At 35.3% G+C, this 18,731-nt stretch overlaps 1 protein-coding gene across 1 annotated transcript; it reads left to right on the top strand.

The window, feature by feature from the left end:
* The first annotated feature begins 359 nt into the window (after positions 1-359).
* LOC115991546 (putative MO25-like protein At5g47540) lies at positions 360-8,518 on the top strand. Its single transcript, XM_031115321.1, has 11 exons — positions 360-748; positions 2,055-2,216; positions 2,902-3,020; positions 4,830-4,904; positions 5,201-5,294; positions 5,731-5,790; positions 6,939-7,007; positions 7,262-7,360; positions 7,754-7,798; positions 7,923-8,025; positions 8,111-8,518. Exons 1-11 carry the CDS (start codon positions 626-628, stop codon positions 8,185-8,187), a joined length of 1,026 nt encoding a protein of 341 aa, XP_030971181.1. The 5' UTR covers positions 360-625; the 3' UTR covers positions 8,188-8,518.
* The last annotated feature ends 10,213 nt before the right edge of the window (positions 8,519-18,731 follow it).

Raw genomic sequence — 18,731 nt, 5'->3', positions numbered from 1 at the left:
AACTAAATAGTAAAATAAGTTGGCTTTTTAAGCCATGACAAACATAACCTAAAATTACTTTTTTGCCCCAATAATAACAATTAATAACAACCTATCACTTAAAATTTGTTGTGAAAATATTGTGAAGATTTCATTTCTCAAGTAATTTACCACTTTAGGATTACTCAAAATAAAATATTCAAGTGAGTCCAAGTAAGAAACAGAACAACGACCTTCCGTTAGTGTAAAGAGCCAAAGCCCAAAGCTGACAACCGTTGGATCTCACGAAGTCCTCCCAACTTCCCCCCATCCGAGACAGTATTTAGTAAAACGCAACAGATAATCAATTTTTTTTTTTTTTTGTCAATAATGTATTATCTCTCTGTGATCATCTTCGTCTTTGACGCCAAAGAGAGAGAGACAAGTAGATAGAAAGGACAAGTCTTAAAGTAAACCCTAAAATAAAAAACAGAAATAAAAAAGAAGAGAGTGAGTGAAAGAGTGAGACACGATAGGAAATTGCGTGTCAAATCCGGTGAGTGCACGGAGGGTGGCTAAGGCGCTCTCAGTCTCTCAAACAACGCTGCAGACGCCGCAGCTCCTGAAGAATAAGTCGGTGGCTCCGTCGGAGCTCTCCAACAAGAAGATGAAAGGCCTCTTCAAGTCCAAGCCTCGAACTCCGCCCGAAATCGTTCGCCAAACTCGCGATCTCCTCCTCTACACCAACCGCGCCTCCTCTGATCTTCGCGAAAGCAAGCGCGAAGAGAAGGTTAACCCGTCTTTACCTTGTTTTTTTTCCCTAACTCGGATCCGAGTATGTTCTCTTTTTTCATTTTTTGTTTCGACCAGCTCTCTACTTTATGCGGCCGAGAGAATTGTAGAAATGGAAATTGAAAATCTTTGTTCAATTTTTGTTGCTATGTGATTTCTTTTGCTGAAATTAAGCTAAATAGTGAAAATCTGGCTCAGTGATTGGGCTTCTGATTGTAGCTGATGAGCGGAATTTCATTCCACGCTTGTGAAATTGAGCGAATTTTAGCTTACTAAAAGAATCGAAAGTCTTTCTGAGATATTATTAATACATATTGATGCATCAGATGATTTGGTAATTTTTTTTTTTTTTTTTGTGTTTTAATTTTTTTGCAAAAATCATGGAAATGAATCTCTAATGAGAAATTCAAATTAACATGAATTCGAATTTCTCATTATTGTTTGAATCTAAGTTTTTTTTTTTTTTAGATTCTTGTTTGAATCTAAGCTTAAATGTTGTATATGTTACCCATGGTTTCAATTGATTTCTTTTGCTGAAATTAAGCTAAATAGTGAAAATCTGGCTCAGTGATTGGGCTTCTGATTGTAGCTGATGAGCGGAATTTCATTCTACACTTGTGAAACTGAGAGAATTTTAGCTTACTAAAAGAATCGAAAGCCTTTTTGAGATATTATTGACATTATTAATACATATTGATGCATTAGATGATTTGGTTTTTTTTTTTTTTTTTGGTGTTTAATTTTTTTGCAAAAATCATGGAAATGAATCTCTAATGAGAAATTCAAATTAACATGAATTCGAATTTCTCATTATTGTTTGAATCTAAGCTTTTTTTTTTTTTAGATTCTTGTTTGAATCTAAGCTTAAATGTTGTATATGTCAGCCATGGTTTCAATTGATTCATATTGGTGATTATGGACGCATTAATGCATGGTTTGTAGATGTAGTATATAAGAAAACTTTTCATAAACCATCATTTAAATTAAGTTTGATAATCAAAATAGGGATTGATGCGTGCTAGACCTTAAATTATATTAATGTTAGTATGGCGATCAATGTGCTTGAAGATAAATACATATGATAACAAGAGTTTTGGAATCTTGTCCTATTTAATGCACTCTGTTTACTTAACAAGAGTTTGATAATCAATCTTGTCCTCTTTGTTATGCCTTATGTTTTTTTCACATGAGGTAGTTTTTTTAATATACATCTTTCTTACTTATCAAAAAAAAAAAAAAAATGCACTCTGTTTTGGCTAGTGTTTATAATTTACTTTGCTTTTCAACATTGCATTTCTCATCAGATGTCAGAGTTATGTAAAAATATCAGGGAGATCAAATCAATTCTTTATGGAAATAGCGAGTCCGAGCCAGTCTCAGAAGCTTGTGCACAATTGACTCAAGAGTTTTTCAGAGAGGACACACTGCGGCTTCTGATTTTATGTCTACCGAAACTGACCTTGGAGGTAAGCATGCTGCCTTTTTAGGATTAGTTTGTGAGTTTTAATTCTGTTTAATGGGCTCCTGTTTGAGCACTTGATTACCAGTTTGTATACTTGCCTTGAATTTCCAACATTGAACTGTATGGATTTTAGAAATGAACCTTTGAATGTATTGAGTTAAGGCGAATATTCTATTACAACTGTTCTCTTATTACCTATGATTTATAGCATGCGCCTACTTTAAGTAATTGATCAGTTTGACTTTGGAGCACATGATCTGCATCTCCACCTCTATCAAAACTCATTTGGACACCTATGAAAGAATACGTCTACCTCTACCTTAAAAATGTTTAGAATGATGAATATATTTTACACATGTATTTGAGAAATTTATACATAGTTGTTATTTTCATGATTTTTTCTAAACACATCTTCTACTTGCTTGAATAAACAAAGCGAAATGTATATGTTTGATATTATGAATTCACACAGACACACATATGATATAGGCTTCCTCTTGTCTAGATTTTTGGAAGTTCTGTACTGATCCACTTACAATATTGAGAAATTTTTTTAAGTTATTGGTATGGCATTAACAGGAAAATAAAGCGGAGCATCCAACAGCGGACCAAAAACTACCACCTGACACCATGTTTTTGTCTACATATCATAGCTTGGCATAAATTTTGACAACAATAATCTTTTGCAGGCTCGAAAAGACGCCACCCAAGTTGTTGCAAATTTGCAAAGGCAGCAAGTTAATTCAAGATTAATTGCATCTGATTACTTGGAAGCAAACTTAGACCTAATGGATATTTTGATAGCCGGGTAAGCCACTATCGGAAGAGTCTGTGTAGATGGTAGGGTTACCGTTTGCCAAGCGTTCTTATGGGTTAAAATATGGGTGATTAATTGCTAGAGCTCACACCGATAATCAAACATGCAGTGAGAGGTTTTCAGCCCTTTCTTTCCTTAATTTTATATTATGGGAGTGGGAAGGTGGGAGTTCCCTGGAAATAGAGATTAAAAATTTAGAAAATTTGTGTCAAGGCTTTGTGCTTATCAATTTATTGATCTCTTTAATTGTCAGCCATTTACACTGTTGTTGGATGCTTTTAGCATTCATAATAACATCTTTTCATACGTATTTTGTTGGACAATCATTTTGATTTGTTATAATCTGTTCTTTAGGGGTCTGCTGTTTAGAGTTTTAGAACTCTCTCTCTCTCTCATTTGACCCATATTAGCTTTTTTCTTAAACTGGATAGTCACATCATTGCTCTGGGGTACTCCTTGGTCAAAACTAATTATATCATTTTCATCCACCAAGTTAATTTGCAAGTTTCTATTTTTGGCAAACCAAGGATTTGGTTCACTTTGGTTATGGACGGAAAAAAATAAACAAATAAACTGAAGTTTGAAGTGGTTTGGGACCTTTGGGTTTATAAGAGCATTGGTAGCAACTTCCCTATTTTAGGGTAAGGGGTCAATAGAGGTAAGCAAAACCAAAAATCATCCAAAAAACAATCCTCATTAGCCTCCCTGCCTGTGCCCTATTTTAGGGTGAGAGAAATAATAAAAACTGAATGAAGAAGTAATATTTAAACAAAATAGGGTTTAAAATAGGGAATTTGATGTGGGTGAAAAGGAAAAGTGATTAGCTAAAATAGGAAAAGTAGATTCTTATCCTAAAATAGGGGGAAAATTTTAGGTAAACTGATACTAATGCTTCATTGCCCCATTGCTTGTGAGTTGTGGTCGTTGGTGTTTTGTTTGTTTGGAATTCATTGGGTTATGCCTTAGAAGGTTATTGGGTTGTTTGAATCTTGGTAGGGTTAGTTTGGACGACATAGAAATATAGAGTTGTGGAGAATTGTGCCTGATTGCTTGTTATGGTGTATTTGGCGCGAAAGGAATGCCAGAAGCTTTGAGGGATGTGAACGCTCTATGTTAGAGATTAAGTCTTTTTTTCTACACACTTTCCTTGATTGGAGTGTGGTCTTTTGTCATTTTTCTTATTCTTCCCTTCCTGTTTTACTTGATCGTTGTAATCTTGGTTTTTGATTTATGCCCCCATAGTACATTCCCAATGTACTCGGGTTGGCTGTTTTTAGATTTTTAATAAAATTTTCGTTACTTATCAAAAAAAAAAAAACTAATGCTCTAAGCATTAAGCAGTTGGTCTAGACTAGATACTCTAAACATGCAGTGAGATGGTTCATCCTTTTATTTCCTTCTTTACTTTCCTTGTGGAGGGTTGGGGGAAAGGGAGTTCCCTGGAAATAGAGAATGAAAGTGAGAAAAATTTTGTTAAGGCTTTGGGCTTATTAATTACTCTTTAATTATCTGCTATTTACACTATTGTTATACCTTCCTTCTTTACTTTCCTTGTGGAGGGTTGGGGGAAAGGGAGTTCCCTGGAAACAGGGCATGAAAGTGAGAAATTTTTTGTTAAGGCTTTGGGCTTATTAGATAATCATTTTGAATATTTAGCGGAAAAAAAGAAGAAAAGAAAAATATATTCACTTTGGGTTGCTAGAATCTGTTGTTTAGACTGTTTAGGGTTTTCAAACTGCTGTTTTCTTATTTTCCCATATAAATTTTCATGTTCTAATGGTAGAATGTTGTTTCCTATAGTTATGAAAATACAGACATGGCTTTACACTATAGTGCAATGTTGAGGGAGTGCATACGTCACCAAACTGTTGCAAGGTGAGTAAAAAGAAATTGGCTGATTGCCTTTCTAAGCCATTACATCACTAAATTCTTGAGCAATTAAGTTTTTACAAGTTTTGTTCTGTAGATATCCTTCTTGGATAAAGTTCTTAGGCATGTCTACCAAATTGGTGTGGATATCATGCTATCATTCAATATGCGATTTAACAAAATTAGATCTATATATTATGTTGCAATTTTGGGCAAATTTCAAATTATTTTGAGCCTAATTTTTATGGTGTTTGTCTATAATAAACTCTATAACTTATTGGATTTTTCCGATTTAATTGTAGATATGTTTTGGAATCTCAGCACATGAAGAAGTTTTTTGATTATATACAACTCCCACATTTCGACATTGCTGCAGATGCTGCTACAACTTTTAAGGTTAAGTTCAACTGACAGAGCTAGTCATGAATCATAAATTTTGTGCCTTAATCACTATGATCCAATTTCTGAAGTTAGGACTGCATGATATTTTAGCCCTTTCTTTAACTAGACTTCCACTTGCTGCACTCCATTTGGACAAAGTTTTGAACATATTGAAAACAACAATAACAATTAAGCCTTAGTCCCAAAATTTTGGGGTTGGCTATGTAACCTCAACAAACTAGTCAAGGTCAAACGCATGTTCTCTTATATGCTATTCTACTCTGTCTGAATTCATATTTCTTGTTACTTCCATAATTGACATGTTCTTTTTCACTACTTCTATTAATGTTGAACATATTTAATGCTTGATCTAATTTCCTATTTGGTATCATAGTTCTTTCACTATTGCACTAAGGGTTCATTCTGACGCTATTGTAACATTTTGTTGCAGGAGCTCTTGACTAGGCATAAATCAACTGTTGCTGAGTTTCTTTCTAAGAATTATGATTGGGTAAACATTTTTTTTTTGGGTAACTAACTGGGTAAACATTTTTTCCTTTGGTTGCATGTTTTTACTAATGCACACACTAACATGAGAAGAAGCTATATGATGCATGATCAACTGAAAAAATCCATTAAGGCAATGATTCTGTAATAGGTTAGAACTTCTGTAATACCATTCAGGCAATGATTCTGTGATATTATAACTTATTGTTGCCTTCATTTGTCGCTCTTAAAATACATGGTATATCATGCCAAGAGCCTTGTAGCTCAACTAGCACCTTTTGGTGTTTTTTTAACAGGGACATCAAAGGTTTAAATCCCTCCAATCCCAATTATTGATTTATTAAAAACAAATCATATCTTGGAGGTGAAAAAAATAACAATAAGACCTACAACTTAGTTCATCCACTTGGTTATTTACTTTTGGCTCTTATTTTGTTGCTCATTTGTCTCGTAAGATCTTATAAAAGGTTGTACCTTGTGTACAAAACTCCCACTTCTGCGAGGTTTGGGAGAATTCATGGTAGACAACCTCACCCCCAATTTATTGGAGAGGCTAATTCTTGGACTTGAACCCCGACCTATAGCTTTTGGTGGAAGGCACTTGCCATCACACCACAATTTCATTTTTGTAAGATCTCATCTTCGATAAAATCCTCTTTCAAAGGGCTTTAGCATTTGGGTATGGCTATCATAAAAACTCATTATTTGCATGTCAACTTTTTGTTTCCAAACTTCATGCTATTTTTGTTGCTTATGTTAAGTGCCAAGTTTGGAAACTCCTACCAATGAGGCGTCGATAATTTACTACTGACCCCAAAAGCCTAAGTTGATAGAAATGGGTTTGTATTATCATTTAATCAATATTCTAACGCTTCTGTCATGTTTGGGCCTAGACTCTTCTTTAATGAAGTCCCGCATGTGGAATTTTAACTTTAAATGGGTATTAAGTAGAGATAGGATTTGAACTCAGAATCACCTCCTTTGATACTTAATAAATGATGACTTATTCTAGATGCCTAAGTTATTGGGAAAGAGTGAATTTAATCGTTCAACCAAGTAGTCTAATGGGAGCTAAGTTTGTTACCCTCCAGGCCAGGGACCTAGGGTTTTTGATTGATCACAACTTGATATATCTCCCTTTTTTTTTTCCAGTTTTTTGCAGAGTACAACTCAAAGCTCCTAGAATCTTCTAATTACATCACCAGGCGACAAGCTGTCAAGGTATGATCACTACTTGACATTTGACCCAACTATTTAAAAGGAAAATATATGCATCAAATGAAGAAAAAAAATAGATTTCAGAGCTAGGAATGTTCTCTCCTCGTTGAAAATATAATCCTTTTAAAGATTTTCTTTCCTTTTTTCCGTTTGTAGCGTTCCAGAGAATTTTTCTTTTCTCATTGGTCTTTGTGGAATTGTTGCTAGTAATTCTGACATTATATAATATGCTAATAAGGCCTTTTTATTTGTTACAGCTGTTGGGAGATATGCTACTAGATCGTTCGAATTCGGTCATAATGACTCGATATGTTAGCTCAAGGGACAACTTGAGGATTCTTATGAATCTTCTTAGAGTATGATAATCTATCTGATTGCTTAGTAAAACCATATTTTCTTTAAAATCACAATTATTTTACGGCAGTTTATGATTCATTTCGTATTCTTTTTTTGTCTTTATGTTAGTAAATGACAATGGCCCTCTAAATATATGATGGGCCTCTTGTTGAGATGATAATGTTTTCATCTTTTATGGCTCTTGCCAATATGCCAACATTTTCACTCTCCCCAGACATCTGACCTAGATGTACCATCTCCACTTCTAACGTAGTGTCAAGTTTCAAACCACTGAGATTAAAAGTTAGAATATTCATCTTATTCTAATTTATCACCCAAAATAGAAGTTCGAATATCTAATCTTTGTTTAACCAAAACTTACATTGTAAAATTGTGGATTTCCTCGTTTGCAGGAGTCAAGCAAGACCATCCAGATAGAAGCATTTCATGTGTTTAAGGTAATATATATTGGATTAGGCTGCATTTTAAACTAATGATCTTTTAAGTGTTCCTTCTGTTATTTATGTTCACATCTTTACACTATCAAAAAAAATTTATGTTCACATCTTTGCATTGCTACAGCTATTTGCTGCTAATCAAAATAAACCTCCCGACATCATCAGCATACTTGTTGCTAATAGAAGCAAGCTTCTAAGGCTATTTGCTGATTTCAAAACTGATAAGGGTAAAAGTCATTTTATTATCAACGATAATTTGAAAGTTGGATTGTTAGTTGGCACCATGTTTACCATAATAGTTTGCTATTGCAGATGATCAACAGTTTGAGGCTGACAAGGCTCAAGTCGTGAGAGAAATTGCTGCCCTGGAACCTAGGGACCGCTCATGACCATGAGTGAGCTTTGTTGTATGTGAAGTTGCTGGGGTTTTTTAAATCAATTCAATTATGAATTTTATAGTCTCATAGCCCTCAGCATGACAAGTTATTAATATCTTCCAAGGCTTTATTTTCTAGTGTTTGATTGCATATCCATTAGTTTCTAAAGATTCTGTTTTGTAATTTAAATATACTTTTTCTATGAAGTACATAAATAAATTGATGAAATTGCTTTACTGCAGAACTTAGCTGAGGATGTTTGCATGGTTTAACCAATATATAGGGTTCATGCAAGGGTATTTGAATTCATCTTGTTTAATTATACAGACACCTTTTTTCTGTATATTGGCCTCAGAAAACAATTGTTGCTCTGCACAAGTTGTTGGAACTGCCAAGGTTTTGTAGGTGAAATTATTGCACACCCAATTTATTATGCTGCCGCCTCCTCACACAAGGATATGTGCAAGACTCATTATGTGAGAGGGTGAATTATGTAACTAGAACCGATTTATGCTCCCTAATGGAGGCAGGTATATGCCAAAATTGGATTCAACTTGTTTCCTGTCCAGTCTTGTAATCATCGAAGCGGAGGCACACACATTTGCATGTGCAATCGTTATGTTCGGGTTGCATATCAGTGGTTATGATGCTTTTGGAACGGAGCTATGTTGGGGACAATTTTTCAGTCTCTTTTCACAACTCAGCTTCGCAGTTTGCTACGTTGGCAAATTGTGAATGAATAAGAGATCATTGATTGACACCACTTTCATTATGCACCAATCTGCAACATCAAAGTTAATAGATCTGCAAAAAGTTATGGATATTTAAAATTATTAAAAAAAAAAAAAAAAAAATCTAAGCTTAATGCTTTAGAGTAGTGTGTTGATCCACGCTGTACATGATTAAGAGTAGAAGTGGTCCTGGTAGATCTGAATTTCCTTCTTTTTTTTTTTTCTTTTGAGAATCAGTAGACTTGGATACTAATCGTATCTATTACTTTTTATCTCTTTGTCAAATGAAACGAATTGGCTAGATAGCCTTTTTTTTTTTTTTTTTTTTTTTTTTTAGGAACTAACTTGTCCACTATTATTATTAATTTATAATAAAATAATAGACATTTCAGTTCAGCTCTGGAGTACGAGTAGAACTCATACTCAATTGCATGTCTGGCATGAATGCTCACCATCTCCAACTCAATTGCACATCCGGCATCAATGTCCTTTTAGAGGTTAAGGATCCTATTATGAAATTCTTCCAATTCTCTCTGCCATTGCCAATAAAACGGAAATAAACTAATTAAATTAAATAATTGAATTATATTTTAGAAAAAAAAATGCTAAAAATAAAGAATACATTGGGGCCGTTTGGTCACCCTTTTCAAAACATAGTGCTCAGTGTTTAAACACTGAACACTAGTGTCCAAAATTTAAAAAAACGTGTTTGGTCACCGTTTTCTGTTTAGGGTTGTTTGAAAATTATTGTTCCAAAACCCATGTTTGAACAGCGTTTTTTGAAATCACCTCGGAGCTGATTTTAAACAACAAATAGTAGTTTCCAATGGCATTTCGGTAATAAAATTGAACACTCTTATGGGGCTCACTTAGTCAGCTTTTTTGAATGTTTGTCTCCTCTCTTTACGCCCCGAATCCTCTTTACCTATTACAAAGATCACATAACAGTGAGCAACCCGGAACTCTCACCCACCTCCATAACTCCCCTCACCCAGCGCCATTCCACCTCACCCCTCACCGACCCAACGCCATTAATCCTAACTGACCCATCATAAACGCGTCTTCTACACACACCGCATCACCAATAACCCCTATCAATTACATTAATCCCTTTCTCACAATTAATTCCTCACCTACAAAGCTCTGTTGCTAAGGAAAAGGCAAACTCACATAGTCCGAAGGGCTTGGTCAGGTAAAGATTTTAATTTCTTAATTACTTGTTGCAGCTTTCTTTCACATCCCAATCAAATTCAGATCAGTTCACATTAATCCAGGTTAGGGCTTATTTTAATCCCACATCTTCTTTCAGATGGAAGCCTCGCTCTCATCCTCATCCACCTCTCTCGCTCCCAATCAAATTGGAATATATTATGTTTCTCTACCAACCGTAACTTGTTTTCCAATTCATGTATCTTTCTTTCCATACGATGAAACTCCCTCTCAAGCTGCTCATCAAGTCTTTTCATATCTTCTAAACTGAGTCTTTATATCTCTTCTAAACCCTGCATTGTGGCACGTACCTTATCACCAGAAATATCAAATAAAGGTAGAGTTGTACTTTATATATATATATAGGGATAAGGAGAGAGAGTTTCGATGGGAAAAAAAGACTTTCAATTGTTTATCAACTGGATTTTGAAAGAGAAAGACAATTAGACGTTAGACAAGATAAAACTGATTTTTTTTTTTTTTTCATTCAAATTCTCAGTAAGCTTTTTTTTTTCTTTTTTTTCTTTTTTTTTTTTAAATTTTTATAGGAAATTCTACGGAAGTCTATATAAATGAAATGAAAGCAACGGCCGCACGTAAATTGGTTTGGAACACAACATTATTCACTTTATACTTGCTCTTATAATTATCATTTATCAACTATTCTTCTATTGCTTTATCAATTTTAGGGATAAACTCATTCTAAAAAAAAAAAAAAAAGGGATAAACACAAAAAAGATTACTTGTTGTTAATTTGTTATTAATTTTTTTTTTTTTTGAGAGTCTGTTATTAATTTTTTTTTTAAATGTTATTAATTTTTTCTTAATTGATATTGTTAGTTATACAATTTCTATTTATTTATTTATTTATTTTTATAACCGTTGGTTATACAATTAATTCACGTCAAAGTTAGACACTTTATTTTCATGATACGTACGGCTTCTTGGGTATACATAAAAACGTTTTTTTTTTTTTTTTTTTTAAGCATAAAGTTATAAAACCTTAATTGTTAGTTAGACAATTAATGCACGTTGAAGTTAGACACTTAGTTCTTATACTTACGGCTTCTTGGGTATGCATAAAAAACGTTTTTTTTTTTTTTTTTTTTTTTTTTTTTTTTTTTTTTAAGCATAAAATCTTAATTATTAGTTATGTTGAAGTTTGACCATTCCACTACACAAGAAATTATACAGTCCTCTTTAACCAAAAAAAAAAAAATTATACAGTCCTCTAGAGAACCACGTCACTTGTCTACCATTCTACTAAAAGACTCTCATTTATTTAAAATTGCTGAGTCAATAATTAGTTTATGTTTTAAAAATTTTTCTAACTCAGCAATTTTAAATAGGTAAGAGTTTTTTAGTGGAATGGTAGACCACATCACTTATCTACTAGGAGAACCTTATAATTTCTCCTCCTGCACGGCTTATTCTTAAACATGAACTTATTACTTATTAGATAAATTAGTTCTAAAATTTTTAAAGATTTTGGAGATTGAATTAAATTTGGAATTATCACTTTATCTATACTATTAATAATAGGATTATTAGTTTGAGTTTTAACATTTTACGTACTAAAATATTCTCACACAAATTCTTAAACTCTCTAAAATACCCCTGTCTTTTATCTAAATAATTTTAAATTAATAAACACAAACTGCTTAAAATGAATAATTTACTATTCCTAAATTTTAGCTTTTTTCCTTTATCTTCTCAATTCAATCTGAAATTTAGGACACTATATCTATCTCACTTTGTAATATTATAACATTAATCCAAAAAAACAAATGTAAGGACTCGATTCGTGACAAACCGTATCGGTATTGGGCTCGTACGTAAAGAGGCCCATACAATATCATTTGTAGAGCGTGGGTTTGAAAGGTTAGGCCTTGGTCACCAGGCGGCTGGTTTTCTGTGATGTTCATACATGGTTAAGTTTTCTTCACCCCTGGAATCTTGTTCCTAGAGGTGGGCTGGGAGGCTCTGGTTTTTGGCCATTCCCCCCCCCCCCCGCCTCTAGATTACTTACTTTTCCTTTTATACTAGCCTTCGTTCACTGTCTTTCGTCCACGTGTAGGGTCAACTTTCCCAGGACTGATACTTGTCCCATCGGCTTATACCCAAAGTCGTTGGGGGTGGTTGTAAAAGCCAAAGAATGCGGCTCTGTCAGGTGCAGAGTATTGAATGGCAGTAAGGGCAGCTTTCCCTTGATATTTTGGATTTCCTTTCAAGATTAGTCCTATACCGTTTTTGTCCCTCTGTCTGATGGGACTTTGGATTCTGCCGAGGACTGAGCTGTCCTCGGTTGTATCCCAAGGCTATTTTGCGCTTTATATTACCGGGCTTGGGCCGTAACCCTCTGGTTTTTGGCCATTTCCCCCCCCCCCCCCGCCTCTAGATTACTTACTTTTCCTTTTATACTAGCCTTCGTTCACTGTCCTTCGTCCACGTGTAGGGTCAACTTTCCCAGGACTGATACTTGTCCCATCAGCTTATACCCAAAGTCGTTGGGGGTGGTTGTAAAAGCCAAAGAATGCGGGTCAGGTGCAGAGTATTGAATGGCAGTAAGAGCAGCCTTCCCTTGATATTTTGGATTTCCTTTCAAGATTAGTCCTATACCGTTTTTGTCCCTCTGTCTAATGGGACTTTGGGTTCTGCCGAGGACTGAGCTGTCCTCGGTTGTATCCCAAGGCTATTTTGCGCTTTATATTACCGGGCTTGGGCCGTAACCCTCCTCGGCTTGGGCTTTCGGGCTCCCCGTAGGTAAATGGGCCTGACCCATAAATTATTGGGCCCCACAATAGCCCCTCAAAACCCTGTTATCCGACCTTTGAATTGGAAAGGTGGGTTTTGGTAATTCCGAGCCGTTTTTATGGTTCATTTAATTTGGCCTTTCATTGATTCTGGCGGTTTTCCCCTTGCCCAAAAAATATATCGGTTTACAAGGTGTTCCCCTTAATTTACTCACGACACGCTCCTACCGTTTGGATGTCCAAAGCGTGTCTTTAATAGCGTCCCTTTATGAGACCTTTCAAATCTAACAGTTACTGATGAGATGGGGAAGCAAAACAGGCACATTTTTGTTTGCCGATTTCCTTGGAGATCTGAACACATTAAATTACTCCTGCTTCGCCCCTCATATAAAAAGAAAAGGCGAGAGTGATTTTTTTTCCATACATATACCCCTTTAATCCCCCAAAATCTGAAACCCTTAAACTCCTCGCAGAGTTTACTTCTACCCTTTGGTCATACCTTAAGTTGTGATACGTTTACCATTGTAATAAGCAATGAAAGAACCATATCCCTCCCAAAAGCACCACGTTCTAATAAAACTCAAAATGGCTCGGTCAGGGCAAGGATGGTGGAGACTCAAGATTTGTCTCACTTTCCTTTCAGCCAAAATCCAAAGCAGAGGCTCGTCACGTCAACCTTTCAGCGTGATTGAGCCGAGGACACCCATTATCAGTACCAACCGGCTTCTCACAAGCATATCTAACATGGCACCAGTGTGTTAGGAGCCAAGAATGAGACAGGGACTAAGTGCCCCTGCTTCTTCCTCTCTTTGTTCACTGGTGTCCCTTCTGCCTCTCTTTCTTCCCTTTCATCTCTTCTCTCTTCTTCTCCTCCTTCCTTACTCATGTCCTCCATCTTCTTCATTCATCTCCTCCATCTTCTTCTGAAGAGGGTCCCTCTCTCAATATGGGCGATACTGAGGCAAAGTTTGGAAGGACTTCGGAGACGAATTTAATCAAGACAGCTGGTTGTTTACTTATCTGTATTGTGAGGTTTTTTTTTATTTATTATTATTATTATTTCGACAGTTTACCTTTTGTATAGGTTTGTTTAAGCCCCTCTTTGTACATTGTAATACATTTTTATATTAATAAGAATAGTTATTATTTGACTTCATATGTTCTATTTCTTTATTTCCGAAATGATAACGCAATACATAGGCACACAATCCAGTTTAAATAATATCCGGCTCCGTATTTATAAAAATTATCCAGCTTAATAATACTGAATCAAACAAATGATATTTAGGGCTGAAACTCCCATGAGGCAGGAAAAGCAAAGGCATTATGATAAACTTACTAAGTCGGCCTAGCACAATATCGCCGACCTTAGAGTATGATACTTGGGACCCTAATCCTTTATCAAAAAGAAAGGCACTATTGTGAATTTGCAAGTGCTGTTCGGCACAATAATATAGCATTTGAATCAATGACACTTAGGGCAAGAATGCGTTACCAAGAAAACAGATATCACCATAACTTTAATAGAGTTGCTTGGCATCACAATGCCGACATGTGAAAAACGATACTTACCGCAAACCTAGCCGAGATGACAGCTCAATGCTCGATGCGTTGTAGGAAGTAACCATCTAAGGACGTATCATCCGTAGAATGGACAGCCCCCCTAGGCTACTGAATAATGGGGCGTTTCACCATCTTCTTAACACTCCTATCGACACTGATCTTTTACAGTATTTGAGCCGAGGATTGAATATCGTAGAATTGTTATTAGGTAGCCAACCTTACAAAACTCAATCTTTTTCTTATCTAAGTAGTTGGTTTCCCCATAGGCTTGAGTCCGAGGACCATGCAATGCCTTGGTTCTATCCAAAACCTAGTTTTCCTCATCCAAGTAGTTAGTTTCCCCATAGGCTTGAGTCCGAGGACCATGCAATGCCTTGATTCTGTCCAAAACCTAGTTTTCTCTTTGCGTGGGACCCTGGCTTTAGGGGAGGTAGCTCCTCAGCCAAGCCCCTAGAGTTATCTAAGCGATTGACGCTAATAAACGTAGCCCCTAGTCAAGAATCATAGACCTTAGCGGAGCTTTACACTAAAACTCTATAACCGTTGTTAAAAACGGCAAAGGAACTCTCTCAACCTACCGTCTATACCAACACACAAGCCTTTCCCACAGACGGTGCCAATTGTAAGGACTCGATTCGTGACGAACTGTATCGGTGTTGGGCTCGTACGTAAAGAGGCCCATACAATATCATTTGTAGAGCGTGGGTTTGAAAGGCTAGGCCTTGGTCACCAGGCGGCGGGTTTTCCGTGGTGTTCATACATGGTTAAGTTTTCTTCACCCCTGGAATCTTGTTCCTGGAGGTGGGCTGGGAGGCTCTGGTTTTTGGCCATTTCCCCCCTCCCCCCCCGCCTCTAGATTACTTACTTTTTCTTTTATACTAGCCTTCGTTCATTGTCCTTCATCCACGTGTAGGGTCAACTTTCCCAGGACTGATACTTGTCCCATCAGCCTATACCCAAAGTCGTTGGGGGTGGTTGTAAAAGCCAAAGAATGCGGCTCTGTCAGGTGCAGAGTATTGAATGGCAGTAAGGGCAGCTTTCCCTTGATATTTTGGATTTCCTTTCAAGATTAGTCCTATACCGTTTTTGTCCCTCTGTCTGATGGGACTTTGGGTTCTGCCGAGGACTGAGCTGTCCTCGGTTGTATCCCAAGGCTATTTTGCGCTTTATATTACCGGGCTTGGGCCGTAACCCTCCTCGGCTTGGGCTTTCGGGCTCCCCGTAGGTAAATGGGCCTGACCCATAAATTATTGGGCCCCACAACAAATAAATAGAAAAAATGGTCATGTTAACGGATGCTTTTAGGACAATTATTAATAAACCATAATTGGAAAGTTTTAATATCACTTTCAATGAAAAATATAAAAAACTATCAACAATATTTATTTTTTTATTATTCTTCAAATAAAATATTTCCAAATTATTCTTCAAGTAAAATATTTCCAAAAATAGTTCCTAAGGCATTGGTTAACATTTTTCATCATCATCATCGTCATATTTCTTTGATCTTTGTATCCATTTAGCCGTGGTTGACTAACACGATGGCTTAGATAATATGTAAATGTTTCTCAAAAAAAAAAAAAAAAAAGATAATATGTAAATGAACCTTGTTTACAAGCAGTTTCATAAATGCATGGTCTGCTTCTCTTGATGTTCCGAAAAGAAAAGGTTTATTTGGATTTGCATGTTTGTAATTGAACATGCTAGAAACATGTCATGCTTTGTGACGGGTTATATTTCTGGAATACAATTGAAATGAGATTCCTATTGCTCTATTTCCCATTTAAGTTCTTCACTTATTTTTCAGTGAGTAATGCATACTATACATTTTAACACAGGTCTTGACAGGTGATTCTTTGATAAACCATTCACCTGCAATTTAGTTCTATACCCGCATTATTTCCAATATTCTTTTTTGGTTATGTTTTCTCACTTCTGTTTCTCGTCCCCATCCTCTGTTGCTTGCTTCTCAAATTGATAACAGTGGTTGCTATTTGCAAAAACAATGGGCGCATTATAGCTGATTGAAGTTTCTCCAGCTCTTCTTTGTTGGTTGACAAGGAAGTGAGTAAACCAAGATCAACAGTTGGAATGTCTACCAATAAAACATCTAAGTCTTTGTTCTCCCATCATTATGAATATAATTTGTTTAAAAGCTGTTTGCCATTGATGACCAGTTCTTAAAAAATTTCTTGTAGCGTCTCTGCCTTGTTTGGAGAGTTAGATTTTGACAAGTATATATGGAGAAAGCTGTGTGTGAAGGTAATGTTGAGGGTGGGTTGTAGTATGGACTATGTATTCCTAAGAGCAACATGCTTTTTGTACTTGTAATTGAGTTTTTAAATGTGAAATTATCTTTTTTTAAGTGAATATCCCCGTTGTGTTATGTATTTGCTAATTAATAGAAAATAAAACTTTATATTTCATGCCTCACATTTTAAAAATATTGATGGTAAAAAATTTTGGTGTTTCACATCTAAAATGATTTACATATTGGCGTTGTGGTATAAATAGGTTTTATATTTGAAATTATATTTTTGTTCAATGCAATGGCATGATATTTGGGTAAGGCTGGCTAACACAATTCTTTTGAAAGCTCGTAAAAAAAATGGAAGGTTTGTGCACCGGAGGTGAATATAATGGCAAAATATTATTATTATTCAATATAATGGCTTTCCCACTAGGGGTTGTTCAAAAGAGTTGCGTCTCCTAGTTTAGTGTTTTTATTTATTTTTTAAATAAAGTCAGATGTTGGTCACGTGGATGGGTTATTTTTTATTAGGAAATTCCTAGAGGCACCGAAAATATGCATCAAAATTTTTCATACCTCTTAACCAAAAAAAAAAGAAATTTTTCATACCCATTGCTTTTGTATTATAGTGTGGTCTTGGTAAAGTGAATTCTTATGATAAGGTGTGAAACAATTGGTGCATATAGCACAGAACTTTGTATTAATGATGGTGGGATGGGCAGATCGGCCTTTTTCACTTGCATCTTCTGTTTTCAAATTTCAATATAATAGTACACTTAAAGACTTATCCAATGTGAATGTTACTTATGGGCTTGCCCAATAATATTTTTTGGACTTGCTTGTAAGCATTCATGAAAATACACACTATAGACAAAATATGGACAAAATTAGTTAAATATATAGTATAACTCTTTGTTAATATTCCTTAATTACTTTCTTTGGCTAAAAGTCTTATAGCTCAACTGACACATTAGATATATACTAAAGACGTTTAGGTTTAAATTTTCTTACAAAAATCATTAAAAAAAAAAAAAAAAAACTTCTTATTAGATTAGTATTTTCATAGTTTTATCATTGGATTGCATGTTCTTGTTTTTTTACTTACCTTTTTTTATGTGTTTTGTTGAGAATAAAATTCTCTATCCCACTTTAATTGTTCTACTTTATATTCCACCAATTATAATTTGTCATGTATTCATTTGACTTTTATGGTGGTTATCCTATGTATTCTTGGAATTTCTTATCTCCCCGAAATCAAAACCAAAAAATTATTCAAAAATTTTCAAATGAAAAATGCTGAAAAAGCCAAATAATTAAATAGGAAAACTGTGACATTTCCAATTAAGGGTGAAGATGATGTCACCGAATTGATGATGTCAAGAGAGAAAAGAGATTTCAATTGCTCTCTTATTTTTGTTTAAACAACTTTAGGAGGAAGACAATCTCTCAGTATTTTTTAATGATCTAACTAAGTCAAATAAAACATGTGGCATTCTTTTAATGGAATGGTGAACCACTAGGCAAAAGCGACATGGTCCACCATAAAGATCGTATAATTTTTCATTGTCTTTTGCCCCATCCCTCTTAAGAACCTCGAGGTGGAGCGAGCGAGAGACAATGCATTGTCATTATGATATTTGTAACATTGGTAAATACTAATTAAGGAGTAAAAAAGTTTGCACAACAAAATGCCTTGCTCTCACAAGCATTTCGAGGGTTTATCACTTATGACTTATGAGGTTCCATTTTAGGTTTCTGACGATCCATCCACACATGCATGATTAGAGGGGTAGACAATGGCGGAGGCACATGAATGCTTGGGGGGGCCTTGGCCCCTCCAAAATATTTAATTTATTTATTTATTTTTTTTACAAATATAGGTATATTTTATAAGTATTTAAAGGTTAGATGAAAAAAAAAGGAGTCCCCCCCCCCCCCTCCCAAAAGAAAGCATTGATAAACTAATCTAGTAATCCTTCCCAAAAAAAGAGAGTTTTGAGTTTATATACAATTGCAATAGAATGAAATAATTAGGTAGTAAGTTTTGTG

Source organism: Quercus lobata, chromosome 5 (assembly GCF_001633185.2).
Source record: "Quercus lobata isolate SW786 chromosome 5, ValleyOak3.0 Primary Assembly, whole genome shotgun sequence".
Taxonomy (NCBI): Eukaryota; Viridiplantae; Streptophyta; class Magnoliopsida; order Fagales; family Fagaceae; genus Quercus; species Quercus lobata.
The sequence above is the reverse complement of the archived record's forward strand: the minus strand, read 5'-3'. Positions and strand labels throughout refer to the sequence as shown.

Coding starts and splice junctions, on each gene's coding strand:
- LOC115991546 (XM_031115321.1), top strand. CDS start 626: ATGAAAGGCCTCTTCAAGTCCAAGCCTCGAACTCCGCCCGAAATCGTT. Junction 4,905..5,200: donor CGTCACCAAACTGTTGCAAG/GTGAGTAAAAAG, acceptor ATTTAATTGTAG/ATATGTTTTGGAATCTCAGC. Junction 7,361..7,753: donor TTCTTATGAATCTTCTTAGA/GTATGATAATCT, acceptor CCTCGTTTGCAG/GAGTCAAGCAAGACCATCCA.